At 44.1% G+C, this 20,659-nt stretch overlaps 1 protein-coding gene across 4 annotated transcripts in view; it reads right to left on the bottom strand.

Annotated features, from left to right (window-relative positions):
• The window catches only part of PSIP1 (PC4 and SFRS1 interacting protein 1), a 184,147-nt gene extending 172,391 nt beyond the window's left edge, over nucleotides 1-11,756 (bottom strand). The window contains exons 1-2 of one of the 4 annotated variants that reach the window (XM_030194150.1): nucleotides 11,596-11,756; nucleotides 10,486-10,621 (exon numbers count right to left, since the gene is read on the bottom strand). In XM_030194150.1, the coding sequence (XP_030050010.1) occupies nucleotides 10,486-10,557 (72 nt within the window). In that variant the 5' untranslated portion in view covers nucleotides 10,558-10,621; nucleotides 11,596-11,756. Of the gene's footprint in view, nucleotides 1-10,198; nucleotides 10,281-10,485; nucleotides 10,622-10,896; nucleotides 11,042-11,447; nucleotides 11,524-11,595 lie in introns of those variants that run through there. The other 3 variants (XM_030194152.1, XM_030194151.1, XM_030194153.1) reach the window with 3 other exon arrangements.
• Between the last annotated feature and the right edge of the window lie 8,903 nt (nucleotides 11,757-20,659).

Below are 20,659 nucleotides of genomic sequence, written 5' to 3'. Positions count from 1 at the left end.
TTCTTGAAGAAGTGGAAGAACCTGACATTTTATCTGTCTCAAAAAGGAGGGTTAATTACAGATGGCATTTCTGCTTCAGTGAAATGAAGAGAGGCCCAATTATTAGAAAACAAGATTATTTTGGCAGCTTGTTTATGTAGACCCAATGCACCAGATTCTTCTGGATAATGAGCAGCTGACTAAAGGGAAAGTGATCTCTGAGAGGTAGCAGTTAGAATGAATGGGTCGCAGAATATACAAAAAAAAGGAGAAGCAGCACCCCCAAATGTACAAATAAACCAAGAAAAACAAAAAAGACTAATTCGATTCCAACAAGGATGAACGTTCAACTTTGTTGGTGGAATCAAATTGGTCTTCCTCCATTCTTTATTTTTCTTGGGTTGCAGGAATGTGAGGAGGAGGAAAGTTGAGATGGCTGAAGACATTGCAGCACTAACATCAACTGAGGAAGAATTTGATTTTGATAAATATCTGGATCAGAAAGAGCGTGCAAAGCATCTCCACATAGAAAAGGATTCCTCCAAACACAAAGAGAACAAATTGAGTAAATTTCAACTTAATTTCTCACTTGCACTAAAAGAAGCTGACAAATTTGATCATTCATCAAAATTAACTGTGCAAAAAGTCATTCTTTTATATCCTAAAATTGTTAGATATGTTGCTCTGGAGGTTACTGCTTTACCATCGACTCGTTAATGTTGAACAGTTAGTCTCTGCTCAGAGAATTATTAGATCAGATTTAAGGGTATCCATGAAGGAGGATCTGACTGAGGCAAATCTTTTTCTGAGGACAAATTCTTCAAAGACATTAAAAAATTTCTCCTGTACGCTATTAGATTCCCCAATTTATAGGCTTGAGTTAGGTATATTATAATAATATAAAATTTTGATAGTTATTATGAAGATATAGATTACTTTGTAACTTCTAAATTATTTTTTTTCATTGAATGCAAGCTTTTCTGCATAAGTGTTTTGTATTACTTATAAATAAAAAAATATTAACCCCCCCCCCCCCCCCCCATTTACCAAGCCACACTAGTGGCTGTTGGTGCACTAATGCCAACTTTGAATGGGATGTGTCGGTGTTGCCACACAGCTTAGTAAACAGTGGGGTAAAGGTGTAACATTTTATTGCATATTTTTATTTGACAATATTTGTTGCTCAGGTTCAAATTTCAAATAAATATAGGTTTGGTGTGGATCCAAGATAGCCAAACCTGACTAAGTGCTGGCTGCCCAAGCTTTCTCTCCTGACTTGATACCTTTTCTCATTTCAGTAAGGATGGAGAGAAGGAGGAAAGTGAGGTTGGTGTTGCCTCATACCTCAGCTTCGGTTCAGGCGCCTTTAACACAGTTTGGATTGAATTTGCAGGAGACAAACTGGGACATCCTTGCTGCCCCGCCTGTGAGGACAGCATTTCGCTCAGCCCATTTGCCCAACTACCACCACAGCCATTGGCATGTAGTTCACCAACCCCAGAAGGGTTAGCTGAGGTGCAGGGAGTGACAGCATCTAATGGTGCAGTGATTTCCTTGTGAGCAGCTGGAACCTCAACAAGGCCTCAAACTTCCCCCCACACTGAAGTCCAGGGGGTTGGGAGTATGACGGTGGAGACATCCTCAGAAATTACTCTGGCTTCTATTTGGGAGGCGATTACTAATATAACATGAACTTTGAGTAACAGAACCGATACAGTGGAAAAATCTGTGGAAGGTGTTTTGACTCAAGTGCCTAATTTGGAAATAAGTGTAGTTGATCATCAGAGACAACTTCATAGTATAACAGATGAGATTAAAGATATAAAAGCAGGTCAATTGAATTTGATAAAAAGCTCAGTGGATCTTCAGTTTAGATGGGGGCAAGTGGAATAGCTCATTTGCGAGCAAGTAACTAAGTTTTTGAATTTCCCCAAGATTCAGATGATCTCTCCAAGAGAACTTTTTAAGATATACATGCAGGAAGTCTTGAAGTTATCTAATGAGACTTTCTCCAATAAGCAAGATCTACTACTTGCCTTTTAAACAGACAGCATATTGTTACATCTGGCTCTAATGTCATTGTGGAGGTAGTATCTCCTGATAGTTTGAACGTATCAGAATTGTTGGAAACATCTCAAGATATAGTGGATACTCGTGCTACACTCCTGGTATCTTTTGTATTCAAAGCAGATAAAAATATAATTCTTTGACTGTTTTTCAAACACAGGGATCATAGAATGTGGTGTTTTCCTGATGTTGGTAAAGAAACTCAGCGTAAGCATAAGTCCTTTCTGGAGTTGTGCCCTCGTATTCTTCAAAATGGTGAGGAAGTTTTTCTTCAATTTCCTGAAAAATGTTTAGTGAATATTCAGATTGTTAGATCTATATTTTATAACTCTGCACATCTTAAACAGTTTTTGGATAATAAAAGGGCCATTTTACTAAGCTGCGTAGGCACCTACGTGTGCCCAAAACGTGCCAATTCGGAGTTACCACCCGGCTACCGCGTGGCCTGTGCGGTAATTTCATTTTTTTTTTACACGCGTCCACTACGTGCACCAGAAAATAATTTTTTTCCTGGCGTGGGGCGAAAATCAGGCGGTAACTCCGACTTGACACACGTAGGTGATTACCGCACAGTTAACGTGAGAGACCTTAGTGCTAAGTCAATGGCTGGCGGTAAGGTCTCAGACCCAAAATGGATGCACATCCATTTTCGGCAAAAATTTTAAAAAGGCATTTTTTGAAGGCGTGCTGAAAAATGGATCTATGCGCGCCCAAAACCCACACCTACACTACCACAGGCCATTTTTCAGCGCACCTTAGTGAAAGGACCCCCGAGTTTCTCATGTACCTCCTGTTTAGATTCCAGATGTTAAATCGGGCACAGATATGAATGTCAAGTGTGATTATTACTTTTCTTTATTTAAATTATTTGCCTTTGAATACGTTCTCTCTTTATATTATGAAGGATCCTGCATTTGGGAGCTAATAGAGGATTTTGCTATTGTCTTTATCTTTGGTTAATTTATTACCTGTTTAGTGTTATTTCGTGGCTAATCTTATTTTCTGGTCAAGTACAATGTATTGCTTGTTAAAATGTAAAACTTCATTAAAAAAATAAAATATGTGCACGTGTGTGTGTATATATATGTTGTGGTATTAGTCCTAATTTTGTACATAAAAGAAATATCCTACGTTTACGTAATTAATCAAATCTCTCTTAGATTTACTTTACATAGTACGAGTCGGACAGTAGAAAAATAGAGGAGTCGGAGTCAAAGGTTTGGTGTACTGACTCCACAGCCCTGTATGTGAGTCTTAGGGTTTTATCATCGATTCCAACTTGGACATGAATTCTCAACACAGGTAGTAAGACCAGTCAAGTACAAAATTATTTTTCCTTAGATGATTTGCAAAAGATTGCACAAGCTATCATACTGTCTTGTTTATATTATTTTAAGGTTTTGTATTTGGAATTACCTAAGTAGTATTTACATCAGACTTTCATTGCTTCAGAATGTTGCTACTAAATTTGACAGAATCACCCCTTTGCTGAAGCAACTACATCGGCCCCCAACAGTAGCTAGAATGGAGTTTTTGATGTACTTTGCATGTCTTAAAATTGTATATGGCTTCAACGCTTATTTGACCTATTTAAAGTTTAAAAACTACAATTCGTGCTCTTTCAGCTTTCCATCTGAATAAGGATGCAACTTTTAGACTGATGTCTTTAAGGAGGCAGCTATTACAGAGAGCTCCTTCACTTTGATCTTTGCCTCATAGGAAGAAGATTATGTGAAATTCTGTAAACTTTTAAAAACATGGGGGCCCTTTTACTAAGCCGTGCTAAAAAGTGGCTGGCGCTGTTTGTAGCGCATGGTTTATTGCATGCAGCGGCCACTTTTAGCACAGCAATAAAGCAGCTGCATTTGTATTTTGTCTCGTAATGGCCACGCGCTAATTTCCCAAATAGCGTGTTGCCACTGCCGTGGGAGCCCTTACCACCACCTATTAATGTGGTAAGGGATCCTGCGCTAATCAGGTAGCATGTGGCAATGTACCCTGACTACCTGATAAGTGCAGGGCACGCCTACTTTCCGCCCACAGATATGCCTCCCGCGCTAAAAAATATAAAGTATTTTTAGTGCAGGATTAGCACATTACTACGGGACGCCTCAGCGTGTCCCATGGCACTGCTTTTTGGCATGAGGTAAGCACGTGCTAATGCATACCGTGGCTTAGTAAAAGGGCCCCATGGTGATTCCTGAGCCGCTACGTCAAGCTCCATCTCTGGCCGTCTTCAAATCTAAGCTAAAAGCCCACCTTTTTGATGCTGCTTTTAACTCTTAACCCTTATTCACTTGTTCAGAACCCTTATTTTATCATCCTCACTTTAATATTCCCTTGTCTCTTGTTTGTCCTGTTTATCTGTCCTAATTAGATTGTAAGCTCTGTCGAGCAGGGACTGTCTCTTCATGTTCAAGTGTACAGCGCTGCGTACGTCTAGTAGTGCTAAAGAAATGATAAGTAGTAGTATTTACCAAGTATTTGGGGAGGCACTGCTGATTAGTCAATATGTTCATTACTTATTGTGAAAGCTAACATTATGTTGTCTACTGTAATCCGTGTTTAGTAAAAATCGCCCAGAACTTTGGTGTTGAGGTGATATTATAGTTGATATTTACAGATTAAAAACCAACTGACTATTGCATCATGCGTACAGTTCATTAACAAATTTGCTGACGTGTCCAAAAGTAGAAATAGTTCTGAGGTTTAGAGTAGGAACTGTGGACTCATAACACACAGGACTTTGGACTGTTCCAAGTGTCCATCAGTGGCTGTCTCCTCACAGACAAAACAAAAAAAAAAATAAAATGGATTCATTCCCAAAAAAGGTGCATTTTACTGCTGCATGTTGGGATAATGTCTGATTTTGGATAGGAAATTGTTTTATTTTATGATGCAAAGATGGTACAGACAGAGAGGGTAATACAGTATACAATCAGAGAAACCAAAAGAAAAAAAGCAACACTGGGCCTTTAAGAATGAGACAACAGGAGTACTTTATTAGCCAAAGACCCGACACGGGCCGTGTTTCGGCGCCAAACAGGCGCCTGCCTCAGGGGTCAAATTGTAGATATAGCGATCGTACAGAGTTCAAGTTGTAAGTGCCTTAAAGACAGCCTGGGTAAACTTGCATTAATTTCGCTATAGCGCGAAAAAAGGGGCTATAGCGAAATTAGGCTGGCTGGGAAAACAAAAATCTGGCAGACTATCAGAATTTTCCTCAGTTGGTAACTCTACCGCTGTGATGAGAGGCAACCAGGAAATAGCCTTCACTATATTATGTTCACAAATCTGTTCAAGGGATTAAAAAAAAAATCAGATCAGATCAGTCTCCAAACCTAATAGCTGTAAGGTCTTTTTTTTTTTAATAACCTATTGTGCAGTCATTTCTGTATATCCCTGATGCTCAATCCAAACTCTTACAGGCTACTGACAAATTCAAGAGCCCTTCTTGTGATAGAAGGTGGCCAGTCACAGAGGTCCAACACATGATTTTATTTTAATGACTGTTTTTTTGTAATTGCTCTATTTCAGCATACGATGGTTTATTGGATCTCTTGGTTAAAAGAGGCTGAGGGGCCAAAGCAGAAAGTCTCATGGTAGAGCCAGCTCAACATGCAATTCTACCACAAAATTAGCGATCCCAAAATACTGCAGCATGCTGTAAGCATGCAAATTGCTGCCATGTTAAAACTGCAGAAAAATCTGCAGTTCATTGCTAAATGTCACCCCTCCTGTTACTGAATAAACAGTGACTGGCTCATGCACTGACAGAAGAATGACAATAAAAAAAAGCAAACAAACTTCCAATCCCTGGTGTCTTAGCGGCACTCCCTACCCAGCCGACTTGACCCCTCCTGCCCCCTGGCTTCATAGAAAGTTTCCCTGGTGTGTAAAGCAACTCTCAACCCAACCCCCTCCACCACTACTTAAAAAAAATGCCTGAAGTCTAGGGCACCTCACACCTAACATGACGCCCCTCTTCCCTACCTCCCCAAGTAAATAAAAAAAGTCCATTCCATGGTGTCTAGTGGCTGTGCCACCCACCTGACCCCTCCCCCAGGTTGTACCTTAAAGGAGACAAGAGTGATGCTCACCTACTCCTGTCTCTGGAGTGCCCAGCCCTGTGTGCAGCATCCTGGGATGCACTGAAAGGAATCATTATGAGTATAAGTGAATTTTTCCCTTATTTGGTAGCTGGGCAGAGACCAACAAATAAGGGAAAATTCATTTATATAGTAGACGACCCCGCCCAGAATCTAGGAAGCACCCAGTAAGGCTAGGCACCTCCATTTTCCAAGATAGCATGACTCCTGCCTCCTTTATGGTCAGGGAGGGGGGAAAGAGAAAATAGACAACAGGTAAAGCTTTTTTAAGTTTGGGGGGGGGGGATAGGAGGGAGGTCAGGTTCAGTAGGATTTGGGAGGGTGTTGGTGCAGAAAGGCATCAGGACGAAGGTGTCAGGTTGGGCTAAGCTGCCCTGGACCTGGCAAAAAAGTTCTGATGGTAAATGCACATCAGAGGCCACCTTTTCCCTTTCTGCACTGCCAGGGCATACTCAATGTCCTTACAACCTGCACTCCAGCCGTGTTACTGCATTGCTAGGCCAGTAACATGCATGTATACCCTGTGATAACAACCTGTGCTAGCTTTCTGCATCAGCCCCCAAAAGAAGTTATGTTTGGCATATTTACCCCCCACACCCAAATCATCTCCACTTCTTCCCTGTGCAAAACATCAATCATCAAAGGTCTCTCTTGAGAAAAATACCAAAATACCAAAAGAAAACACATGGGGTAGGGCTTTAATTTGTATGCTTATCGGTTTGAGACACCTTTTTAAACTAGAAGTACTAGATATGTTTTAGCAGTGCCCCCCCCCCCCCCCCCCCCACCACACTTCTTCTCTGGCTTTAGTCCCTCCTCTCATGGGTACTAAGCTGTATGCCTAATGCAGCTTAAAATGGTGCACCGTGGGACACACTCAGGCATTCTGCAGTAAGTGCCATTTTAGTACCCTAGTAGCGCTTTAGGAATGTTAAATAGTATTAGTAGTACCAGCTAACGTTTCTTTTTTTTTTTTTGGAGGGAGCATGTCAGGGGGTATTCCACACTAATCCCCGGATTCTATATAGTGTGCTTAGATTTAGGTGCTGAAATCAGCACGGATTCTATAACACCACATGTAACTTAATTGGCGTAAGAAGCTAACGAGTGTTGATAACAGAACTTAAATAATGAGCGTTAATTGGCGCTGATTAGAATTTAGGTGCACAACTCGTTAAGCCTATTCTGTAATGATGTGCATCGAACGTCTAAAGAGCGGAGGCAAAAGGGGGCACAGTAATGGGCGTTTCATGGGTGTTCCAAAATTTAGGCGCCTAGTTATAGAATATGGCCCAGTGTGCCTAAATCTATGCACTGCAAATTACAACATGTTTCTGTTGGCATAAATGGATGCACGCAGATATTAGCGCTGAAATATCAACTAAGCATATTCTATAATTGGCACCTAAATCCAGGTGCCGATTAAAAGAATACACTTAGCACTGATTTCAGCGCTGATTTTTTTTAGGCGCCATATATAGAATCTCCTCCTAAACGGTTAGTGCATCTACATTACCACACACCAACTGATCAATGCAGGATTACCGAATGAGCCCTTATCGCTTACAAGATAGGTAGCAGTACTCACGTGGCAATTTCTTTTTAATGGCCACACATCAACGGCAACATTAGCACATGGACAGTAACATTTTTTTTTAAAGGAAAATCAGACATTTTACAGCTGCAGCAAAAGCAGTGGCGTTCCTAGGGGGGCTGGCACCCGGGGCGGATCACCGATGCGCCCCGCCCCCCCCCCCCGGGTGCAGCGCTCCACCCCGATGCCACGCGGACCCCCCCCCCGGCAAAAGGACACCCCCGCGAAGGAACCCCCTCCCTCCCGCCGGGTGCACACCGCCGGGGGGGGGGGGTGCCACGCGCGCCTTTCCTCTGTTGTTCGATGCTTCTTCTCTGCCCCAGAACAGGAAGTAACCTGTTCCGGGGCAGAGAAGAAGCACTGAACAATGGGGCACCCCCCCAGCGGCGTGCACCCTGGGCGGACCACCCCCTCCGCCGCCCCCTAGGAATGCCACTGAGCAAAAGAGGCCTTAGAACGCCGGAAAAACATGCCCAAGGGAAAGGGAAATGGGACTTGATATATCGCCTTTCTGTGGTATTTTGCAACTACATTCAAAGCGGTTTACATGTATAGAGGCACTTATTTTCTACCAGGGGCAATGGAGGGTTAAGTGACTTGCCCACAGTCACAAGGAGCTGCAAGGGAATCGAACACAGTTCCCAAGGATCAAAGTCAGCTGCACTAACCACTAGGCTACTGGGGGTGCTAAAGCCACTTTTTGCCTTGGTTCTTTAGCCTCCTTTCTTTTCTCAAAATCCCAATGGGGACCATTTAGAAAGCGAATAATCTTATTAGAGGGTGCAGTAAGGTAAGGAACTGCATGCAGAAGTCATTACCACTTCTAGTCAGGGTGGACGATATTGCATAGTTTAGTAACACCTGCAGAGTTGTAGCTAAATGCATTGTCTCAAAATTCACCAATGTGCACCAGGGGGCTGATGCTCAAAAGCAAACGCGGGCGCTAGAGGCCATTGGCGCTGGACTAGCACCTGTATTAACTATTACAGAATGCTCAGAGATTCTAGCGCAAGAAACAATGAGCGCGCCAAAGATTAATGCAAATAGCATGCTAATGTAGTCAAATGGATGTTAATAAGGTCATTTCCTATTCCCTCCCAATGCTCAGAGAACAGTGCACAAAACAGCTTGGAGTAGGCGTTAGGGTGTTTGTGCACATGCGCCAAGCACGTTTTTCCCTGTTAATTTCCCAGTGCTCAACGCTGTTAGTTATGGTCCCCAATATAATTTGCATGCTATTAGCATCGAGCATTGTGAAGTTATTTTGCTGCGTTCTGGCGGTATTTCTCGGTGCTGTTCTGTATGGTGCGAAAGTTTTGAGCATTGGGGCCTAAAAGTATGGCTACCTTCCCCAAGCTACTGGAGAACCCCCAATGAGTAGCATAATGCTGAACTTTAATGACTGTTAGGTGCAGAACCCTATGGCACAGCTCAGAAACAGACAAAAAAAATGTAATGGTCTGCAGCACATTCTCTCTCATCATTTTACACTTCCATAGAATATAAGAAGTTCCTACTATAGTTATATCTAATTGCTTAAAATTTTAATATAATTAAAATATAATATTCTTTCGAATATGGGTGCCCATGAACTGAAAAGCTTTTCAAGAACAGAGAGAATGAATCAAGTTCTCCAGCTGCAGGGAAGTGTGGATGTACCTGGAGATTAAGGGGGAGAAGTTAACAACGTGAACTACTGTTAAGATGGGACTTTGCAAGAACAGAATGATTTGTGGTAAAATAAACCATTTTATGCATTAAGACCCTGTGCTAACATAGGTAATTTTACCACAAAGATAGTCCAAGTTGTTAAATCCCCCCCTTAGTAGGCTCAGTGGTATTCCAGTAGGAAGAAAAGTTGTGTCACCTCTATTTTCAGTCATATTCTGTATGTCCAAGTTAAATTAGTTAAAAGTTAAAATTGCCAATATTCCCTTTTGCATACGGATTATTATGTAATTCAAATATTTAAAATATCTCCTTTCAACATGAATTAGTTTTAAGTTGATTCTACTAGGCTGTTCCCCTCCCCACCTCCAATCCATGCAGGGCTCATGCTGCTAACATAAAGGTTTATAAAATGTGGACAGCCAAATAATGGATTTTGTGAAGAACCCAAAATAATAAATCATAATAAAATAGCTAGCACAAAGGTCTGTTTTTTTTAACAAATCTTCTTTCCAAACTCAATTTTTTGGCTGTTCGTATTATTATTACATGTTCACAGAAGAGACTCAGCTAGCCTTTAAATAAGGTTTTAAACCAATACATTCAAACCTGAAAGAAAATGACATTGGCATGTATAATCTACAACTTGTGAAATGCTTAAGCTCCTGTCAGAGGCAGCCTCTACCTCCTCCCCAACATAACCTTCTCTTGGAGCCAAAGTAAAAGCCTCCCTCACATCTAGTATACACATAACTGGTTCCACCACATCTTCCACAACTACCTGGGTTGCTTGTTTGCACATAGACCCTCTTGTCTGCTCCACCTTCTCAGACTGATTTCCGCATTCCAAGTCTCTCTACCACCTTTAAAAAGGAATTCACTCATGTCAGTCCAGGCTCAGCTCACCAACCATGAACTTCAGCTCTCAGCTGTCACTATCCTTTACTTATGACAAGTTATTTGGGTTTGGGAGGGAGGTCCTAATAGCTGTTTTTCTTAAGTCTGGTAGAGGATCTAAGCTGCTCCATACTTCATGTTTTGGAGAGGGATTCAGCATGCATTACCTACCCTGGCTGGCCAATGTGGGTAGCCTTTCATCTTGGCAAAAATCAGGTCACCGGGTTTAAAATCATGTGCCATGTTGACAGCTGGGCACTGGTACTACTCCCACTCTCCTGAGAACCAAGGCTGTCCACTCTGTCCTCTGGGAAAAGAAAGGTACATACATTCAGTCCTAGCCCAGCGAGGCACACCAACCACATACAAGGACACAACAGACTAAAATGAGGACTCCTCTGCCTATCCAGAAATGATGCTGAACCAACTAACAAAAGCTCCCTTCAGCACAAACAGAGAGATATTTTCCATAAGTCAAAAAAGTAAAGGTGACATAGAAAGAGATAACACCCCAACCAACGTTTCTTTCACAGGTGCAAAAGGCAGTATGATACTGCAGCTTAATGTCCAGAGATTATTTACTTATTTGAAATGTTAATTCCCGTCTTGTCAAAAGCAGCTCAAGGCACTTTCTTCTGCTACAGTAGATATTTGTCCCAATCCAAAGAGAAAAGAGAGATAAAAACAAAAGAGATGGACCCACGGCTGGATAACAGCCACCCCAACACAACATCAAGCCCAATTCTTACTCGGCAGAAATGGCACCACCCCCTCCCCGTTTCCGGTGTTTACCCATAGAGCGAAAGTAAAAGAACAGGGAGGGATGGACTGCAGGGACCCGGTTACACACTCCAGCTCACCCCCCCTAGACAGGCCAAATGGAAGGGGGTTTTCCCATTTTGTGTTTCTGGGAAAAAATGCGTAGTATATCTGGCCCTGGGCACGAATAACCCAAGGCACGTCCCCGCCCCCTTCTAAAAAAAAATAACATGCAAAGTGTGTACGTTTGTAAAGGGGAAGAAAGACCCCAGCATACAGTGATGCTAATAATAAAGCCCCCACCCCATCCCACCTAAGCTGTGCGTGGGTGGGAGGAGGGGACGAAGAAGCAGATGTTATGCACAAACACTGACCTAAAGCAACAGCAAATAAAAACCAGATGCCAAAGGCAAGAAGGGAAAAAAAGGAAGCGAGAACCATGCACATGCACAACGTGCACACGATCGCTGCAGAATGCCACAGCGCGCGCCGTTCCCCCTCTCTGTCTCCCCGCGCCCTTACCTGCTTCTGCTGCCTCTCTGCCGTGTTGCTGCTGCAGAGCCCGAGCCCGCGCGGCCGTCGCGCGCTCACTCTCCCGCGCTACCCTCCGGAAACTTCCACCTCCTCGTAAGGGGAGAAGGTAGTAATCTCTGGCTCCGGTCCTCTCTCCCTGCTCTTTCCTCTGAAACAACTCAGCACTTTCTCCCCCTAGTTTTGCATCAGAAACAGGAGAGGAAGCCAGTTCCTTTTATTCTTGAGATCCAGGAATTGCACCGTCATTGTAAGAAAAAGCGTTTACGTCTGCCCTTCCTCCTGGAGACGGTTGGGATGGTGCGGTCCGACCTGCCTCCTACACAGTACGAAACGGGCCGCTGCAGATTTGTCCACTGAGCTTTGCAGTATTTTGTGCTCTGTTAAGGGACGGAGCGTGCGATCGTTCTGTAGAGCTGCTTTCTTGTACTGAATGGGACAGACAGGGCAGGCTTAGAGACATTTTGTGACAGTTATTTTATTTTGGAGCTTTTTAGGAAACCAGTCTCCCAATATGATGGTTGTAACTTAAGGCTATTTTTAAGTTAGGGAGTTGTATAATGAGACGGAATCCTTTACTTCTTTTATAACTGAAGGACTTATTTCCAAAAACCTGTTAAGTCCAATACAACTAATATGGATTGGATTTAGTGAATTTTTGGAAATAAGCCCTTGAATGTATTTTTTGTGTTTTGTGGAGGCTCTGCTTTTCAGATCATGTTACAGGTGCATGTGCCTTCAAAAGAGGAAGCATAGTTCTATTATATTAATAATAGAGTTTTACGAGGCTTTCTTCTTTATCTTATCTTTTTATTTATGTTTTTATTTAGCTCATGCCTTTTCAATAGTAGTTCAGGGCGAGGTGGAGAATTTACAGTCTACTACTACTACTACTTATCATTTCTATAGCGCTACTAGACGTACGCAGCGCTGTACACTTGAACATGAAAAGACAGTCCCTGCTCGACAGAGCTTACAATCTAATTAGGACAGACAAACAAGAGATAAGGGAATATTAAAGTGAGGATGATAAAATAAGGGTTCTGAACAAGTGAGTAAGGGTTAGGAGTTAAAAGCAGCATCAAAAAGGTGGACTTTTAGCTGGAGTTGTATCTGAGGCAACCTAAAGTTAAGTGACTTACCCAAGAGATCACAAGGAGTAGCAGTGGAATTTCAACCTGGCTTTCCTGCTTCTCAGTACTGCTTATTCTCATCCCCATAAGAAAATTTCTAGTTGAGTAATTCTATTTCTTTAAAAAAAAGATGATTTGGGATTTAATATAGACATGGCAAATAATATCCCAAATTCAGTAATGCCAAGGTAGGTAGTAAGTGAGATTGAAGGGCAAACAGATATGTAATGTGCTGTTTTGGGGAGCATAATCCTGAAGAAGATTTGAGTTTTATATTGCTTTGCAAATGGAAATAAGTAATATGAAATGATATATTGTCTTTTTTAAATAGTAACATGGAGGGGCATAATCGAAAGGGACGTCCAAGTTTTGTTGAGGACGTCCTCGCAAAATGTCCCGATGGAGGGGCAGGGAAACCCGTATTATCGAAAGAAGATGGACGTCCATCTTTCGTTTCAATAATACGGTCAGGGACATCCAAATCTTGAAATTTAGGTCGTCCCTAGACTTGGTTGTTTCTGATTTTCGGCAATAATGGAAACCAAGGACGTCCATCTCAGAAACAACCAAATGCAAGCCCTTTGGTCATAGGAGGAGCCAGCATTTATAGTGCACTAGTCCCCCTGACATGCTAACACACCAAGCGGGCACCCTATGAGGCACTGCAATGGACTTCATAAATTACTCCCAGGTACATAGCTCCCTTACCTTGTGTGCTGAGCCCCCCAAAATCCCCAACTGTACACCACTACCATAGCCCTTATGGGTGAAGGGGGCACCTAGATGTGGGTACAGTGGGTTTGTGGTGGGTTTTTGAGGGCTCGCTGTTTCCTTTACAAACATAACAGGTAGGGGGGGTATGGGCCTGGGTCCGCCTGCCTGAAGTGCATTGCACCCACTAAAACTGCTCCAGGGACCTGTATACTGCTGTCTTGGAGCTGAGTATGACATCTGAGGCTGGCAAAAAATATTTTGAAAGATATTCTTTGAGGGTGGGAGGGGGTTAGTGACCACTGGGGGAGTAAGGGGAGGTCATCCCCGATTCCGGTGGTCATCTGGTCATTTCGGGCACCTTTTTGTGCCTTGGTCGTGAGAAAAACACGACCAAGTAAAGTCGTCCAAGTGCTCATCAGGGACGCCCTTTTTTTTCCATCATGGGTCGAGGACGTCCATGTGTTAGGCAAGCCCAAGTCCCACCTTCGCTACACCTCCGACATGCCCCCTTGAACTTTGGCTGTCCCTGCGACGGAAAGCAGTTGGGGACGTCCAAAATTGGCTTTCGATTATACCGATTTGGACGACCCTGTGAGAAGGACCTCCATCTTCCGATTTGTGTCGAAAGATGGGTGTCCTCTTTCGAAAATGAGCCCAATGGTGCTCTGAGGTGGTGCAGATGTGTTTTTGACCTGCTCTCAGGGCCCTGTTTTTTTCCACCTGCATCCAGTACCTGCTTACTGACATTTATCGTTTCCTCAACCTGGAAAACATTGACTAGCACATGTACAAATATTTGAATAATCTAGCTGGAGGGGTCACGTGATGCATCTCACCTAGGAGTATGTGCAGTGAAGGGGCTCCAGTGCTACCCCACATAAATCAGCAAATAGCATTACCTGCGGGGATACACTCCCTTATTTACCATTGATGGTGCCGGGAAAAGCTGAGCATTCTTTTTTTTTTTTTATAATATCTTTATTAGGTCAAAGTTAGACAGAACAAATTATAAAAGCACCATGTCCACCAGTCATAGGAAAAGAAATAGTAAACACACACCAGCAAGTGATGCTTCCATAAAGCAACTGGAAAGTCACCGTTATCCACAGTTTATACAAAAGTAATTATTAGAATCAACGAATAACACTGGAGCCACACTCTCCCCTTGACATTTTCTCCCCTATTTCCCTCCCTCAAAACCCACCTCCCCGCCCGCCCCTCCCCCAGGTCCCCACCCCTTTAAGCGCCTAAGAGTCTGCACCACCTGCCATCATATACAAGCTGGAATACCTTTTCCAAACCTCTCGATAAGACCTATGTCTGCTAGACGTTGAAATAGAATATTGCAGCGAGACCCAAAGCGCCATTTCCAACATTAGTGAATGCCATTGAGACACTGATGGAGGAGTAGGATCTACCTACTGCTGCAAAATACATTTTTTCACCAACAGGACAGCTGTTAAAATAAACTGACCTTGCGTTTCATTAAGTCCCTCTTCCTTCAGCTGCCCATCATCACACAGTAATATAGCGCTGTATGACCACTCAAACGTCCACCCTAACGTTCCCTCAATGACCGCCAGAGACCCCTGCCACAACTGCAAAAGCAACGGGCACTCCAAAAATGAATGAATGAAGTTGTCCATAGCTGAGTGGCACTTGATACACAGATCATCATCCCATAAACCCAACATTTTCCCCCTCTGTCTACTTATGTACACTCTATGCAAAATTTTATATTGTATGAGCTGCAGTGCCACATTCGCCGTAATCTTAGGTATGATCCCGAATATCCTCCCCAGAAATTCCCTAGATATTATCTCACCCAGGTCCGAGCTCCAGCACGCAGCCATACCCTCCAAATAAGCTGCAGATCTATTGTCCCCCAACAGCCGTCCCCATTGAGAAAGTCTATTAGACGAAGCAGGCAAACCTAAAAACAGGCTGTCAAGTTTAGTGAATGTCACTTGAGATCCCGCTGCACGAACCACAGAAGTGTAATAATCTCTAACCTGCAAAAATTGAAAAAATTGAGAGTTAGAAAGGCCCCATGCTCGCTTGATCTGATCAAATGAAAGCAAACTCGATCCCCCCAATTCCATCAAGTGCCCTAAATACCAACAGCCTCCCCTCTCCCACCGCTGAAAAAAGCTCTGCCCCATCCCCACCAGGAAATCCGGGTTATTTAACAAAGAAAGGAACGGATAGCCCTTCCCCGCTCCCCCCACTGTAATCCTCCACCATTGCCAGGCCTTACTTAAAGCTAGAACAAACTGATTCCTACCTGCCATCCCTCTCTTCCGTCTCCCCCCTGCCCTGCAATACATAGAATGTGTCCACAGGAGCACACCAACTTTGCCAAAAACCCAGTAAGGCGTACCTAGCAGTCAGTGTATGTATCTCATGTATCCACCTCATTAACGACATCACATTTTATAGCCTAAGGTCTGGAAGACGTACCACCTCCCCTTAGACCTGTCTAGAGTTAATTTAGTAAACACAATACGTGGCCGTTTGGAGTGCCATATAAATAAGCTGATAATGCTTCGGTAAAGTTTTTCCTCTTTCTGCCGAACCCATATCATTTGCAGGGGGTATAACAATTTCGGGAGAAGAACCATCTTTACAAGAGCTATCCGTCCCATGAAGTTCACTGGAAGGTCATTCCACTGCGCACACAAGCGACATACATGCTCCAACCTCTCTGACATTCTTCCTATAAATCCATTCATAATCAGCACTCAAATAAACCCCCAGGTATTTTATTCCCGTTCGGGCCCACACCAGAGGGAAATTAGTAAGAGCAGAACTGTGACAAGGATTACTAACAGGCAAGACCTCTGATTTCCCGAAGTTTATTCTTAAACCCGCAAATTCTCCAAAAGCTCTTATAATCTCCATAACCCTAGGCAACGTAACCATGGCATTATTTAGGAGTAACAGCATATCATCAGCGAATAAGTTCACTCGATATTCGCAATCTCCTACCGTCGCACCCTCCAATGTTCCGTCCTGTCGAATCTTAGCTGCCAGGGGTTCCAAAGAGAGCACAAACAATAGAGGTGAAAGTGGGCAGCCCTGCCTAGTGCCCCCCCCCCCCCCAAGCCCAAAGAAATCTGTTCAGTAAGAGCGTCATTTATGAGAAGTTGGGCAGTGGGATTGCTATATAACACCCGCTCCCAGTCCAGAAAAGCTCCCGGGATCCCAAACTGCTCCAAGACCCAGCACAGATATTCCCATACTATCTTATCAAACGCCTTTTCCGCGTCTAAACTTGCCAAGATCATATCCCCTTGACGCCCTGCCCCATCCCGCAGTACTCGACAAACTTTTAAAAATATTAGCTGATGCATACCAACCCGGTACAAAACCCACTTGATCAAGATGTATAAATTGAGGAAGTAAACCCCCTAGCCTCGCCGTCAACACCCCTGCCAGAATCTTTAAATCTTGGTTGATTAGTGAGATAGGGTGATAGGAACCCACCAGTTCAAGGTCCTTCCCCGGCTTTGGCAACATGGTAATATAGACATGATTAAGAGACGGGCCCAAACAAAAAAAACAGCACCATGGGCCTTTAAAAATGGAACACAGTTCTTTAATGAATGAGCCTTGACAAAAAGACCTGACACGGGCCGTGTTTCGGTGACTAGCACCTGCGTCAGGGGTCCCCATGTCTCATATAGTAAAAGCTACAAAGCACCAAGGCACTTTCACTTTCTGTATCCAAACGGATGAAAAAAAGAGAGTATAGGTTGTAGATCTCTTATGATTTTCCTCAGTTTTTCCAGCTCTGGATTGTATGTCACTACAAGGGGGATTCTGTCTGTGGCTTTTTTCTCCTTGTACTCCTCCTTCAAAACACCCAGGGAGAACCTGCTACAGTACAAGGAGAAAAAAGCCACAGACAGAATCCCCCTTGTATGGATCTACAACCTATACTCCAGGAGGATGAATTACTGAAAGAGATATTCCCATCCCCACCAGTGCTGGACTTCCGACAGCCACCCAACTTAAAGCACAAGCTAATCAGAAGTAAACTTCCATCACAGACTGAAAAGGAACAGAAGGGCACACTTCCCTGTAATTTATCCAGTTGCAAACTATGCCAAAACATTTCACAGGACCCCACAGTCATCCACAAAGGAAAGATATTCAACATAAAGGAATCTTTCACTTGCTCATCTTCCAATGTGGTATATATCATTCAGTGTAAAAAATGTAATGACGGATGCTATATTGGAGAAACAGGCCAGATGCTAAAGACAAGATTCAATTTACATAGACATCACATCAACAATACTGGTGCCAGTAGGGCTCCCACCCCTGTTGGTCAGCATTTTACAGGACCAAGACACTGTACCAGTGACTTCACAGTGAGAATCCTGAAAGGTAACTTCAAAACCATACAAGAACGTAAGTCCTTTGAAGTCAGAATGATTGAATATTTTAACACCCAACAGAAAGGACTTAACAAGGATCTGGGGTTCCTAGCCCATTATAAACCATAAAGCTGTATTTCTCTGTTGATCACCCTCCCCTCACCTATCCACACCTATCCTGTTAGAATATCAATGATATGCTTTGATGTCCCCATGCATACCTCCTACCCACCCCCATCCTCCCACCCTGTCAGACTGTCATAGTAATGCTTGAATGTTTTCACTTATATACACTGTCAGCTAGCACATTTGCTTATTTCCGATCTGATGAAGAAGGGCAACCTTCGAAAGCTAATCAAGAAATGTATTAAGTTATGTCCAATAAAAAAGGTATCATCTTATTTTCTTTTCCATGTTTTCAGTGGCGTAGCTAGGGTAGTTGACACCCGGGGCCGGTCATTTTTTAACACCCCCTGCCCCCGAAATCCAGTACTAGGCATACTGAGAATACAAAACACTCAGGACCTATAGAGCAATTCTACCATACCATAAGCAGTAATTTGTACGAGTCACACAAGGAAAAGGAAAGCATCTTAAACACTACAGTGAGCACTAGAACATCAATTCACCTATTGTAAAACGAAAACAGACAGATTAGTACAGATCGTCGATCCTGCACAGTCAATGCCAACCGAAAGCCATGTCTTTTTCACAAATACAGATACACCCTAATCCACTATAGAATAAGTAATCATAAACTTTCTATTTAGACAAAAATTAAACTGAACCCCCGATGCCAGTCTCTGCATACAATGCAACACCACAGAAACAGAAAATGTCCTCTAGTACTGTGCAAAATATAAAGACAGCAGATGTAAATTTGAAAAAACTAACCAATACCAATCACCACTTTACAAATTAACAAATAGAAATAAAACAAATATCATTTTATTGGACTAATACATTTAGCTTTCAGAGGCCAAAACCTCCTTCCTCAGGTCAATTCAGTATAGTACTGTTACAGTGTCCTATCCTGACCTGAGGAAAGGGGTTTTGTTCTCCGAAAGTAAAATGTATTAAAATTAGTCCAATAAAAAGATTACCTTATTTACATGTTCTATTATAAACATTTATTAACACAGCTACAATACTACTTTATCCTAAAGCAAAAAAATAAAAATATATATTTACAGTTCATTGTCTCTGGTTTCTGCTTTCCTCATCTTTTCACTGTCTTCCTTCTATTAAAGCATCTGTCTTCGCTCTCTCTCTCTCTCTGCCATCCAGTGTCTGCCCTCTCTCTCTGCCCCTTCCATCCACTGTCTGCCTTCTCTCCCTTCCATCCACTTCTGCCCCTTCCATGCACCATCTGCCCCAGTCTGCCATCTCTCTCTCCCCCTTCCATCAACATCTGCCCTCTATCTCTGCCCCTTCCATCCACCATTTGCCCCAGTCTGCCCTTTTTCTCTCTCCCCTTCCACCCACCATCTGCCCTTTCTCTCTGCCCCTTCAATCCGTCTGCCCTCCCTCTACCACCCATCCAGGGTCTGCCCTCCCTCACGCTCCCCCCTTCTATCCCCTCTCTCTCTGCCCCCTCTTTTCAGCCCCCAGTTCCAGCCCCCTTATTCCACCTGCCCCTAGTTCCAGCCCCAGCCCACATCTCCCACCTGCCCCCCTTTTCAGCCCCACTATCCCACCAGTCCCCAGCCCTTTTCTCCCATCAGTCCCGAGCTTCAGCCCCCAGCCACTTCTCCCTGTCCTCTTTTCAGCCCCTAGTTTCAACCCCAGCCCTTTTCTCTCACCAGTCCCGAGCTTCAGCCCCAGCCAGTTCTCCCTGTCCCCTTTAAAGCCCCTAGTCCCCACAGTTTCAGCCCCCTTCATCCACCACATGCCTTGCATCCCCCCTTTTCAGCCCCAGACCCATTCTCCCACCTGCCCCAGGCATGGACCCATTTTCCCTCCTGCCCCCTTGTCAGACCCCAGTTCCAGCTTCAGACCCCTTCTCCCATCTGAGCACTCCCCTTCCCCCCTCCCCAATCCCCTTCTCCCCTCTCTGAGCACCCATCTGAGCTCCCCCACCCTCCCTAATCCCCTTTAAGCACCCCTCTGAGCTCCCCCACCCCTCCCCAATCCCCCTCTCCCCTCTCTGAGCTCCCCACCCTCCTTAATCCCCTTTAAGCACCCCTCTGAGCTCCCCCACCCTTCCCCAATCCCCTTCTACCCTCTCTGAGCTCCCCCACCCTCCCTAATCCCCTTTAAGCACCCCTCTGAGCTCCCCACCCCTCCCCAATCCCCTTCTCCCCTCTGAGTCCCCCCCGACCCGACAGCTGAGATCCGTTCTCCTGCTGCTCCTACCGTCCTGCCTTAAAAAATTTTTTTTTCGAAGCGCCGGAGAGTGGCAGGCAGCGCGCCTCGCGTCTGCCCTGCTAGTAAAGAAGATCTCGTCGACGTTGTCGTCCTTCCCACACTGAGTCCCGCCCGCCCTCGCGGTAATAGGACATTGCCTCAGAGGGGGGCGGGACTCAATGTGGGAAGGGCGACGACGTCAGTGAGATCTTCTTTACTAGCAGGGCAGACGCGAGGCGTGCTGCCTGCCACTCTCCGGCGCTTCGAAAAAAACATTTTAAAGGCGGAGCAGCGGGAGCGGAGCACCCCCCCCCCACCCGATGACACCCGGGGTGGACCACCCCCACCGCCCCACCCTTGCTACGCCACTGCATGTTTTATTTTGTTTGATTTCTATTGATAACCTGCAACAGCTTTAAACTGAAAAAAGTGCCATCTGCTGGCCAATTAGAAGAAGTACATTTTCATGAAGTTAGTTAT

Source organism: Microcaecilia unicolor, chromosome 2, assembly GCF_901765095.1.
Source record: "Microcaecilia unicolor chromosome 2, aMicUni1.1, whole genome shotgun sequence".
NCBI classification, from domain to species: Eukaryota; Metazoa; Chordata; class Amphibia; order Gymnophiona; family Siphonopidae; genus Microcaecilia; species Microcaecilia unicolor.
This window is presented reverse-complemented; position numbering and strand designations above follow the sequence as displayed.